This window comes from Scyliorhinus canicula, chromosome 20 (assembly GCF_902713615.1).
Source record: "Scyliorhinus canicula chromosome 20, sScyCan1.1, whole genome shotgun sequence".
Lineage (NCBI taxonomy): Eukaryota > Metazoa > Chordata > Chondrichthyes > Carcharhiniformes > Scyliorhinidae > Scyliorhinus > Scyliorhinus canicula.
Genome location: NC_052165.1, coordinates 12,156,282 through 12,170,166, shown reverse-complemented (window position 1 = coordinate 12,170,166; position 13,885 = coordinate 12,156,282). Strand labels below are relative to the sequence as shown.

Genomic DNA, 13,885 nt, shown 5'->3' with positions numbered 1-13,885 from the left:
CACCCCGGGGCCAATTGAACCCGAGACCCTGGAGCTGTAAGGCAGCAGTGCTAACCACTCTGCCACCCCGTAACCGTGTCTGCGTGGGTTTCCTCCTGTTTCCTCCCACAGTCCAAAGATGTGCAGGTTAGGTGGATGGGCCATGCTAAATTGCCCCTTAGTGTCCAAAAGGTTAGGTGGGGTGATGGGGGATTGGGTGGACCTGGGTAGGATGCTCTTTCAGAGGGTCGACGCAGACTGGATGGGCCGAATGGCCTCTTTCTGCGCTGTAGGGATTCTGTGACTGTGACAAATTGCTGTTTTCCTGGGACCCATGTTTTGTTTGAAATGTGGAAGTTCTCACTCCAAATCCTCTCGTGGGCTGGAATCCAGAACGTTCAACTCCCTCACTAACCCTGGCCAAAAAAAAACCAACATCCACTTCCAACCAACCCAAAGAAAATGTACCAGGAAAGTGAGAAGCGTCCATAAATCTGCGGAGAATACAGCTGGTGATGCAAATCAAGCGATTGGAGCTGCCATTGCAAGGACAATGATTTTTATCAGCTCTGGTTTTTAAAAATAGTTTGGGCTGGATGTGATTGAACTTTAACTCTGTCTGCAAGACGTCTGAATCTAGACTTGTTTTTACAGTTTGCTGTTCAGTATTTTCGCCTGGGATTTAAATGAAGCTTTATCGGTATAATCACTAAGTGTATTTATTGTGGGTCAGCCCCATTCTTAACGAAATGATCATTTGTAAATGCATGAGGCTAATTGGGGGGGAGAGCGGGGGAAGAACTTGTTTGACTGTAAAATTGGTCTGTATTAAAACCACTGGGGTTGCTTAATCAGCCACCAGAACCCAGTCTATATTCCCAAACCCTCAGTTGAGTCGGGTGCGCAGGTTCACAAAGCAGTGGTGAGGATTCAGAAACGCTCTTCTCGCTCCCGCTCGGGTATTGCCAGAAACTTTAGATGGAGGAGGGTTCCCGAGAGTCATGTTCTGAACAGATCCGAGCCTAGACTTCCCAGCCAGCAAGAACTAATCTTGTTGCGCGTTCTATTGCAAAGTTAGTTTTTGTTTCCCCTCTCGAGTCAATTGTCAGAGATTCAGAATTCGTTCTCACCCTGAAGGACATTCTGAAGCCCAAATCCTGAATTATTCGAATACTCGGCATTTCAATCAGAAATTTGCAGCAAAATGGGACGTGGGAAGCTTCTTTATCGACGTTTCCGTCTAACAATGGACCGGGAGACAGCGGGAGATATTGGAAATCTGTGTCGGGGAATAATCAAAAACCATAAAGTGGCTACAGGCAAATGTAACCGGGGGGATTTCCCACCCAGGCAGAGCCCAGTAACATATTCCAGATCTGATCATTTCCTAATTACTGGGGGCATTAAGATTCACTATCAACTCAGCCCCCAGTTTGTGTCAGTGTTTAGCAAGTGTGGCCTGTGCTGTAAACGGTTCGAGTTGTTCCAACTCAAACAACATGTATTACAACAGTAAAAATAACCAGTTTGATGGTAAGGAAATCCAGTCTGTGAGAACCCGGGTCAAGGAGAATAGCCGAATTGCAGTAATTGGTGGAATCGTTTGAATGAAGCAGAGTGGACAAAATAATTCGATTCTTTTCTGTTATTGGGGGTAACAGAAATTCGGTGGATAACATGTACTGTGTATATGGAACAGTGTGAAGTTGTTCAGTCAGATGTTGTCCTGCATGTAACGTGGGGATGTTACACAGCCAGGATTTCAGATTGTGTTCATGTCGAAAACTAGCAGTCCTGTGCCGACCATAGAGCATCAATCCGGATGACATTTGGTCTCAGTTAGACCGAGTAAATCAGGCTGCAGCTCAACTTACTGGCGCGCACAAACCCATTCTAATTCCCACCTTGCAGGTCTCCTAAATATCGATGTTGCTGCGGCTGAAGTTAATTCCTGATCGCTGTGAACCATCACAGAACCCAATAATTCACTCGTCCACCCCAGGAAGGTGGTCATTTCGATAGAGAAATAGCTCGATGCAGGATGAGGGGATCCAGGGTTTGCAGACATGAAATCCAAGTGTATTTGTTTAAAGGAAGTGTCCAGCGTTTCAATCCGGAGAACATTCTGGAAACTTCTGTGGAATAACTATGACTGTTTGACAAGCAAAGTGTGTAGGCTAATGACCCTAATCAGGCTGGGAATATTACAGGAATGTATATCTCAACAACATGAATCAATACAGCGACAGCACGGGCTTCACTTAATCAGTGAGTCCAATATTCAAACACTGAAAGTTGTCCCATTTTCGCGGGGAAGATACTGAAATCCAATAAGCCCTTTTTAAACTTGGTTGAACCCAAGAGAAAGCTCAAGCCCATCGAGGTTAGCCGCCTTTTCCCGCGGGTGTACGCTTTTCACTGAAGTGATATTAATGGAATATTAATTAAAAACAAATTACTGCGGATGCCGTAATATTATTACACTTACCTTTTCAAAATCTGATGGAATTATTGTGAAGGCGGCGACAGATACCTGGTCATCTGGAGCCGCTCCCTAATTGTAAAGTTTGCCCTTTCTAATAGCACTAGATTGTAGGATTCATTGTTTAGGATTCATTCACCTACAAATGGTCAGGAATCAGCGAATAACGAGTGACAACCAGTTTTGTAGATCCTGTAAATTGTAACTTTAGCAAAAATTACATAAATTTTCATCTAATTATGTGCTGGTCACGATAAATGTTCTCAAGACTTGCGTTGAATCGTTCTGAAATTATGTTATTCCACCATAGGAGGGGGATTGCAAATGCAGTTTGTCTTTAAAGGGTGGTCTCCACTAGAGCTGAACTGGGAATAGGACCTCGAAGCCCAGATATTCCCGCTCATATCAGCAAATAGGATTTGGAATGGAGTCAAACGATTCATAGGCGCACTTTGTGCAGAGGGTCGGAGTCACTCTAGCCAAGACACACACACGTTGCAGGTAAAGGTGAGTGAGAGGAGGCCAGATTACTCATATAAACAGACATTGCAAATTGGCCAGCGAGCCCCGAGTAAGTGACTGACCGGAGACTGAGGGTGTTCATTCATTCTTAAATTTCAGTTCTGGGGCACAAAATAAACTCCCCGGTAACTGCATACATTAATTTGGTTTATCTGGCTGAGTTTTAGTAAACGCGCTCAAACATATGCACACTCCAACAAAACATAACCCTGACCCAGAACCAATCGGGACTGGAAACATCCAGCCTCTCCCGGGCCTGCTGGGATTGAACTAAATCGGGCAACTGGGTGAGGATGGAACTTGTGCCTGGCGCTATGTTTGTCTCATTTAAAAGGAAACGGATGCCTGTGAATTGACTCCATTATTCCAGATAGGAAGCTATTGACCCATCTGTAGCGATGATGTGGAGATGCCGGCGTTGGACTGGGGTGAGCACAGTAAGAAGTCTAACAACACCAGGTTAAAGTCCAACAGGTTTGTTTGGAATCACCAGCTTTGGGAGCACTGCTCCTTCCTCAGGCGAATCCTCCTCACTCACCTGATGAAGGAGCAGTGCTCCGAAAGCTAGTGATTCGAAACAAACCTGTTGGACTTTAACCTGCTGTTGTAAGACTTCTATCTGTAGGGACACAGCGTTCCAGAATGTCTATATTCCTCATGCTAGATTCAAGTCCTCTATTCTTTCATGAGAGATGGCTGTCGCAGGCACAGTCAGCATTTGTTCCCTTCCCCAATTGCCCTGAATGGCTTTTTAAGAGTTAATCACATGGTCTGGAGTCACATGTAGGCCAGACCAGGTAAAGCCGACAGATTTCCTCCCTTAAAGGGCATTAGTGAACCAGATGGGTTTTAACGACAATCGGGAATGGTTTCATGGTCCTCATTAGACTTTTAATGACAGGTTTTTTTTATGAATTCAAATGTCACCATCTGCAATGCTGGGATGGGAACCTGGGTTTCCAGAGCGTTAGTCCAGGTCTCTGGGTCACTAGCCCAGTGACAATACCACTACAACACTGCCCCTCCCCATCGGGTAACATTAATACCCTTGAATGGGGGATTGATTGCACTGAAACTCCAGGACCGATATCAACGCTAAATGGGCGAGAGGAAAATGACAGATATTTGCTGGGAACACGAGATATCATAGAATTTACAGTGCAGAAGGAGGCCATTCGACCCATCGAGTCTGCACCGGCTCTTGGAAAGAGCACCCTACCCAAGGTCAACACCTCCCCCTATCCCAATAACCCAGTAACCCCACCCAACACTAAGGGCAATTTTGGACACTAAGGGCAATTTATCATGGCCAATCCACCTAACCTGCACATCTTTGGACTGTGGGAGGAAACCGGAGCACTCCGAGGAAACCCACGCACACACGGGGAGGATGTGCAGACTCCGCACAGAAAGTGACTCAAGCCGGAATCGAAGCTGGGACCCTGGAGCTGTGAAGCCATTGTGCTATCCACAATGCTACCATGATTAATATCAACACAAAAACAGTAATCCAGCCCAGCATTCTGGCTGAAACAACTTGGGATTCTGCACAAGTGCTGGTAAAGAAACATTTTCTGCTGTTGCAGGGATGGTTAACGTTACTGATCTACTATGACAAGGTATGTGGGTGGCAATGGATTTACTCAAGTCACGCTGCAGATTACGGCGTCCACTCTGTAGGTTTTGTTTGATTGGAAATAAGTGGACACTGATTAACCAGGCTGTTCATCGGGACTTGGCAACTGACCTATCCCCCCCCCCCCCCAACCACCACCACCCCCCACCTCCACCCCCAGAGCTGCATTCTCACAACCTCAATGTTGTCCATTCTCTCCAGAGCCCAGATCAAAGGCTGACCTAACGAGTTGTGACAAAACCTCAGGATATTCTTCAAGCTCAAAGGAGCTGACACCACAGGCACCGCCAGACAGCACCCCCCCCCCCCCCCCCCGCCCCCACTATATCTGAGGAAGATCAATAATATTAATATCTGGAGTTATGGAAAGGCAAGAATTCATTCATTGTCACCCTGCTCCTAGATGTGTCTGGTTTATTAATTCAATTATTGTGTACTCTCAACCATGGGATTTAATTTAGGGATTTTGATGCTCCCATTAATTCCAAAGCCACATTTTATCGGCAGTTGATGGGGGAATATCGTCCGAGTCTTTATTCAGATCAAAGGCTCCCTATGAACCTCGGCGGGGGTTTAACATTGTCTAGATTGCAGCTTATTCAATACTGTACAATATTGAAGACAAGCTGCTGGTTTTAGTTGGAAGGGGTTAACATGCTGTCCTCTGACCATGAGCAGCATTTGCTCCCTCCTATGAGAATGATGAACTGCTGACGCTTTGAATTAGAGTTTGTTTTTTCGCTGCTAAATAATTTCACCTCTAACCTGCATCCACAGGACCTGCCTGTCCCACCCCTCCTGTGACCACAGCCGAGAACTGCCCCCCTCCCCCCAAAAAAACCCATTGCTCTGTCCAACAAGGACACAGGACAGGACCGGGACTTGGAGCCAGTGCTGCTTGGAGAGGTGAAGAGGGAATGTCCCCTGCAGCAGGATCCGCTCCCAGTCCAATCCCAGGGAGCTGCTCCCTACACTCCGGGAAGATTTGGAGAGGAGCCCAGCCGCCCACTGGCCCCGGCATCCAGCGAATGGCGACCATGGCCCGGGGCCGGTTTGCAGCTTTTTAACATGAGCCCCTGGCTCCGGGAGCTGTGGCTGGCGCTGTTGGCCATCGCGGTGTGGCTCCCACCTCCAGCCCACTCGTCATGGTGGTAAGTGACTGAGAATAGCGAGAGATGCCCTGGCAGTGCCCAATGCCCCGGTCTGCCAGCTTGAGTGGGGGACAGTGGGCAGCCTGGATCTTTACACCTTAAGGGGGGGGGGGGGGGGTTGACCTCCTTCTGGCCCCTAACCCCGAACGCTCTCCCATCTGGACAGTGCTGAAAGATATCCAGAGTTTAGGAACAGCCAATGCCACCCACCCCGGGGCTCAGAGACACCCACCCTGGGGCTCAGAGACACCCACCCCGGGGCTCAGAGACACCCACCCTGGGGCTCAGAGACACCCACCCTGGGGCTCAGGGACACTCCCCGGGGGTCAGGGACACCCCCCTGGGGTCAGAGACACCCCCCCGGGGCTCAGGGACACCCCCCTGGGGTCAGAGACACCCCCCCCCCCCGGGGCTCAGAGATACCCCCCGGGGGTCAGAGATACCCCCCTGGGGTCAGAGACACCCCCCGGGGCTCAGGGACACCCCCCGGGGCTCAGAGACACCCCCTGGGGTCAGAGACACCCCCCGGGGTCACAGACATCCCCCGGGGTCACAGACACCCCCCGGGGCTCAGAGACACTCCCCGGGGGTCAGGGACACCCCCCCGGGGGTCAGGGACACCCCCCCCCCCGGGGGTCACAGACACCCCCCGGGGCTCAGAGACACCCCCCCCCCGGGGCTCAGAGACACCCCCCGGGGGTCAGGGACACCCCCCCCCCCCGGGTCAGAGACACCCCCCGGGGCTCAGAGACACCCCCCCCCCCCGGGGCTCAGGGACACCCCCGGGAGTCAGAGACACCCCATGGGGTCAGAGACACCCCCCCCCCGGGGGTCAGGGACACCCAGTTTACTGTCTGCTGCAAAATGCGCTGCAATCTGCCCAGACTTTATGTGAAAACTTTCCCAGTTTGTGCGATTTTAAACGCTGCCTCCAGCCCAGCGGGAATGTCAACTTGGGGGGGAATTCCGCTTCCACACACACAATCCGAAAAGACAGGAATGTCCAGGAACCCCTCCCCCCACACACACACACCAGACCCCGGGGGGGGGGGGGGGGGGACACAATCCAGAGGCTGCAGTTTGACCCGGGGCAGGGGCTCCTCCCGCAGGCTCCGCAAACCCCCTCCACACAACCGGCTGGTGTCCAATTGTGGCCGGACCCTGGACCCTGGACCCCATTAAACACTCTCCAGGCTGAATTCCGGGCTGCAATGTGTTGGATTTGGAATCTCAGTCAGTCTGGAGATTGTGTGAAGTGGGAGACAAGAGGGAAACTTCTAGATTCAGGCAACTCCTGGTCCCGCTTCTCTCATCTTCCTTGTCTCCCCCGGGACTGGATCAGTGTAGAGGGAGGTGTGACTATTAGACCTTCATCCCGGGCCTGAGGTTTTCCCTTTAATCTGTCAAATTCAATATACATCAACGAAATTCTGGATTAAAATGAAACTTAACCAATGCCTGCTGGTAGACAGAGCCTGTATTTCATAATAAATGTACAATGTGTGATCTGAATCTGCTGGAGCGCCAGGACTGGGAGCTGAGGGCAGGATCCAAACTCTCCTGGTTAATATCTGCCACCTTCAAACCGGTTAGAGAGAGGAGCCCCTCTCCAGACCCTCAAACCACAAACCCTCAACCCACACCCTCAACCCACACCCTCAATCCACACCCTCAACCCACACCCTCAACCCACACCCTCAACCCACACCCTCAACCCACACCCTCAACCCACACCCTCAACCCACACCCTCAACCCACAAACCCTCAACCCACAAACCCTCAACCGACACCCTCAACCCACACCCTCAACCCACACCGTCAACCCACAAACCCTCAACCCACACCCTCAACCCACACCCTCAATCCACACCCTCAACTCACACCCTCAATCCACACCCTCAACCCACAAACCCTCAACCCACAAACCCTCAACCCACACCCTCAACCCACACCCTCAACCCACACCGTCAACCCACAAACCCTCAACCCACACCCTCAAACCACACCCTCAATCCATACCCTCAACCCACACCCTCAACCAACACCATCAATCCACACCCTCAACCCACACCCTCAACCCACACCCTCAATCTACACCCTCAATCCACACCCTCAATCCACACCCTCAACCCACACCCTCAACCCACAAACCCTCAACCCACAAACCCTCAACCCACACCCTCAACCCACACCCTCAATCCACAAACCCTCAACCCACAAACCCTCAACCCACACCCTCAACCCACAAACCCTCAACCCACACCCTCAATCCACACCCTCAACCCACACCCTCACCCCACACCCTCAACCCACACCCTCAACCCACAAACCTTCAACCCACACCCTCAACCCAAACCCTCAACCCACAAACCCTCAACCACACCCTCAACCCACACCCTCAACCCACACCCTCAACCCACACCCTCAACCACACCCTCAACCCACACCCTCAATCCACACCCTCAACCCACACCCTCAACACACACCCTCAATCTACACCCTCAATCTGCACCCTCAACCCACACCCTCAACCCACACCCTCAATCCACACCCTCAATCTACACCCTCAACCCACACCCTCAACCCACACCCTCAACCACACCCTCAACCCACACCCTCAACCCACACCCTCAATCCACACCCTCAACCCACACCCTCAACCCACACCCTCAACCACACCCTCAACCCACACCCTCAACCCACACCCTCAACCCACACCGTCAACCCACAAACCCTCAACTCACACCCTCAACCCACACCCTCAATCCATACCCTCAACCCACACCCTCAACAAACACCCTCAATCCACACCCTCAACCCACACCCTCAACCCACACCCTCAATCTACACCCTCAATCCACACCCTCAATCCACACCCTCAACCCACACCCTCAACCCACAAACCCTCAACCCACCAACCCTCAACCCACACCCTCAACCCACATCCTCAATCCACACCCTCAACCCACACCCTCAACCCACAAACCCTCAACCCACACCCTCAACCCACACCCTCAACCCACAAACCCTCAACCCACACCCTCAACCCACACCCTCACCCCACACCCTCAACCCACACCCTCAACCCACAAACCCTCAACCCACACCCTCAACCCAAACCCTCAACCCACAAACCCTCAACCCACACCCTCAACCCACACCCTCAACCCACACCCTCAACCACACCCTCAACCCACACCCTCAATCCACACCCTCAACCCATACCCTCAACACACACCCTCAATCTACACCCTCAATCTGCACCCTCAACCCACACCCTCAACCCACACCCTCAACCCACACCCTCAATCCACACCCTCAATCTACACCCTCAACCCACACCCTCAACCCACACCCTCAACCACACCCTCAACCCACACCCTCAACCCACACCCTCAATCCACACCCTCAACCCACACCCTCAACCCACACCCTCAATCCACACCCTCAACCCACAAACCCTCAACCCACACCCTCAATGCAAACCCTCAACCCACACCCTCAATCCACACCCTCAATCCACACCCTCAATCTGCACCCTCAACCCACACCCTCAACCCACACCCTCAACCCACACCCTCAACCAACACCCTCAATCCACACCCTCAACCCACACCTTCAACCCACACCCTCAATCCACACCCTCAATCCACACCCTCAACCCACACCCTCAATCCACAAACCCTCAACCCACAAACCCTCAACCCACACCCTCAACCCACACCCTCAATCCACACCCTCAACCCACACCCTCAATCCACACCCTCAACCCACACCCTCAACCCACAAACCCTCAACCCACACCCTCAACCCACACCCTCACCCCACAAACCCTCAACCCACAAACCCTCAACCCACACCCTCAACCCACACCCTCACCCCACACCCTCAACCCACACCCTCAACCCACAAACCCTCAACCCACACCCTCAACCCAAATCCTCAACCCACACCCTCAATGCAACCCCTCAATCTACACCCTCAACCCACACCCTCAATCCACAGCCTCAACCCACACCCTCAATCCACACCCTCAATCCACACCCTCAACCCACACCCTCAACCCACACCCTCAATCCACACCCTCAACCCACACCCTCACCCCACACCCTCAACCCACACCCTCAACCCACACCCTCAACCGACACCCTCAACCACACCCTCAACCCACACCATCAACCCACAAACCCTCAACCCACACCCTCAACCCACACCCTCAATCCAAACCCTCAATCTACACCCTCAATCTGCACCCTCAACCCACACCCTCAACCCACACCCTCAATCCACACCCTCAACCCACACCCTCAACCCCCTCAACCCACAAACTTTCAGCAGCTCCAACTCGGTCAGTACTAAATGTCAATTTAAACACAAACGTGTCAGGAAACAAATCTTCGACCAAATTCGGCAAATGATACAAATTCTTCCCCAAGTCCCTGAAATTGAGGCGATGCTGTAATCTCCTGAAATGTGTCCCAAAAACCCTGGGTTGATCAGGAATGCTTTATCCCGCTGCAATTGCGTTTAACAACACTTCTGTTTTCGATGTCGCGAATAACCGACAGCAAAGCAGCCAACAGCAAGAGGAGCAAAACCGGGGTTAACACCGTTGGATAGGTCCCTGTATTAGGCACTTTCCACAGGTGTACCTGAAATACTGAGATATTTAAAATACATTATTACAGATATTGTATAGCATTACATAGGATAGCACTGCATATGATAGCATTGTATATGATAGATAGCATTGCATATGATAGCACTATGTAGCATTACATAGGATAACTACATTAGATGGGAAAAACGACGCAGAAAAAGGCCATTTGGCTCAACCAATCCGTACAGATATTTATGACCCTCTCACCTTCCCTGATCTAAATCTCTCATCATAATCCTCGATTCTCATCGCCCTCAAACATGTGTCGAACCTCTCCCTAAATGCATCCATACTATTCCCTTGCACAAGTCGCCTTGGCAGCAACTGCATGCTCACCACACTCTGGCTGGGTAAAGATGTTTCTTCTCTATTCCATAATGGATTTCTTGCCGATTATCTTATAATGAGGACCTCTAGCCATGCTCTTCCCCACATGAGGAAACTTTCTCCCTGTACCCACTCCATCAAAACCGTGAATAATGTTAAATACCTGAATGCGACCCAGCCTGGCAATGCTTTCCCGATACGTAAACCCGCGCATTTCTGGCATCATCCTTGTATGAAAATTAAAATGAATGGAAATCGCTTATTGTCACAAGTAGGCTTCAAATTAAGTTACTGTGAAAAGCCCCTAGTCGCCACGCCTGTTCGGGGAGGCTGGTAAGGGAATTGAACCGTGCTGCTGGCCTGCCTTGGGTTGCTGTCAAAGCCAGCGATTTAGCCCTGTGCTAAACCATCCCTCTCTGTAAACCCTCTCTGTACCCTCTCCAGTGCATCTATATGCTTTTTATAATATGGCAACCACCCAGGGCCAAGGTTTGACACATGTTGGGGGTAATTTCTATACCTTTTCACTCTATGCCTCTGGAAATAAAGTTCAGCATGTGGTTCAATACTTTAAAGGACTTGCTAACCTCTGATCAACCTTTACTGACTGGTATCTTTGTAATCCAAGATCGCTTTGTTCCATGCCCCACCTGGACTTGCACCATCCAAGTAATAAATTACCTCCCTCTTCCTCCATCAAAACGTACAACCTGAAATGTATCTTAACTTGTCAGCTGTTTACTCGTTAGCGTCCTCCTGCAATTTAGTAAAGTCCTCCTCAGTATTGACTATCCCACCACCCCCCCCCCCCCCCCCCCCACACACACACACACAATTTTGTGTTAGCTTTAAATTTAGAAATTGTGTTTTTGATGTCAGAATCCAAATCATTAATGTAAATTGTAGGGTGGGCATGGTGACACAGTGGTTAGCACTGCTGCCTCACCGCGCTGAGGACCCGGGTTTGATGCGGGCCACAGTCCGTGTGGAGTTTGCACATTCTTCCTACGTCTGCGTGGGTCTCACCCCCCTCCCCCCCCCCCCCAACAAATGATGTGCAGGGTAGGTGGATTGGCCATGCTAAATTGTCCCTTAATTGGAAGACAAATAATTGGGTACTCTAAAAAAAATTTTTTTATGTAAATTGGGAATGGCAGTGGTCCCAGCACCGACCCTGGAGAACATCTCTTCCCATCTTATGTCCACATTCTGGATAACTACCCTTTCTTCCCACTCCACTCTCTGCTTTCTGTCTTGAAGCCAGGTATCAAACCATTCTGCCACTTTCCCCCCGACTCCACATTCTCTGACCTGATTTATTAGTCTATTATGTGACATCTTATCAAAGGCCTTTGTGAGTATCCAGATACGGATTCTCCAGTCCCCCAGCCATGTGTTTCACAACGGCGCGCCGTCCGCTGGCGGCAGGATTCTCTCTTCTCACCGCTTGTCAATGGGATTTCCCATTGAAGCCATCCCACTCTGCCGGGAAACCACGGGCAGGGCTGCCCTGCCAGTGGGAAAAGAGAATCCCAAATGGACAGTGAATTCTGACCAATATCTACAGCATTAGCATTATCTGTTTACCTTGTTACTTCCTCAAATAAACACTAAAATTGTTGAGCAAGACTTTCCCTTTTGGAACACTTGCTGACTATTCATTGTTATCTTTTTAATTTTTAGGTGTTCTTCTATTCTTTTCATTAGATTTAATTCTATTATTTTACCTAATGTCGATATTAAGCTGACTGTGTTCCAATTCCCTGGACATGTTCTGTCCTCTTTCGTAAACAAAGGAATGATATTAACTATCTGCCAGTCTTCTGGCACTGCAGCTTTTTTAACGAATGACTAAATAGACAAAGTCACCTCTGCAGTAATGCTTCTGCAACCTTTTCGATAGATCCTTTTAAAATATGTGGTTGCATTGCAGGACCACGAGCATTATACTCTTTAATCCTTACATCCCCTTTTTATCTTAACTGCGTTTATTTAATTTTTCATCTCATCATTCGATATCATTTCTGTTCTCTCGCCCTGACATACACTGAAGTGAAATAATGAATTAATATTTCTGCCATCTCTCTATTGTTACCTGTGACATTATCCTGTCTGACCCCCTTAATGTTCCTATTCTCATCACAGTCTTCCTTTTTAAATTATATGCTTGCAAAGTATTTTAGGATTTTGTTTCATGTTCCTTGATAATTTAGTTTCGTAGTTGTTCCTTGCTTTCCTAATTGAATATTTTAAACTTGGCTCCAAATCTCTGTTACCATGTTCTCCTCGGCTGTCCACATACTTAACATACGCCATTTGCCTAACCCTCAATTATTTCCCTCTGTGTTCATTCATCCGCCGAGTCTCACTAGCTTAGCAACAGTTTGCCATTTCCTTTTCGTGGAATTTATTCTTTACCAATTCTGAATAATGGCATTTTGAAAACTCGAACAGGAAGAATGGAAGAAACAGGGAAATTGAACTTCACACCGTCGCAAATTGACATTCTGACATTGCTCATTCTCATTTCCTATCTTCTTTATGTCTTTAAGCTGCAACCAGTAACTTCAGGAATGTCCTTGTAAATGTCCCTTTCCAGGCGAGAGGGCTTTTCCTTCCTCAGCCACACAAGAATACACTCATGTGCTAGTTTTGTTTGTCTTCTGGCCAGCACCATCAATCACTTGTACACTAATCTCACGGCTGCAGGATGAAGCTTTTTTAATTGTGATATGTACTGTCTGATTTCAATAATTCAATTTGTAACATGTTCATTTCTCTAATTTTCAGTCTTTCATTCCGCGTGCTCTTCATTTACTCCTGGTTAGGTATTATCTTCCATCTGTTTCTTTTTAACAGCACGGTCATATGCCAGAATGAGCTAAGATTATTCACATTCTGATTCTTTCTCTTCCTCTGGGAAGGAGTGATATGATAATGTAATGGCCACATTCTCCACTTTGATTGGGACGGCATGGTGGTACAGTGGTTAGCACTGCTACCTCACAGCGCCAGGGACAATTCCGGCCTTAGGTCGCTGTCTGTGCGGAGTCTGAACGTTCTCCCTGTGTCTGCGTGGGTTTGCTCCGGATGCTCCGGTTTCCTCCCACAGTCCAAAGATGTGCAGG

General features: G+C 49.6%; 1 protein-coding gene across 1 annotated transcript in view; it reads left to right on the top strand.

Annotated features, from left to right (window-relative positions):
- Positions 1-5,514: 5,514 nt before the first annotated feature.
- wnt2 (wingless-type MMTV integration site family member 2) overlaps positions 5,515-13,885 on the top strand; it is a 43,157-nt gene continuing 34,786 nt past the window's right edge. Inside the window, exon 1 of the mRNA XM_038781275.1 lies at positions 5,515-5,770. Within this exon, the coding sequence (XP_038637203.1) occupies positions 5,688-5,770 (83 nt within the window). The 5' untranslated portion in view covers positions 5,515-5,687. The remainder of the gene's footprint in view (positions 5,771-13,885) is intronic.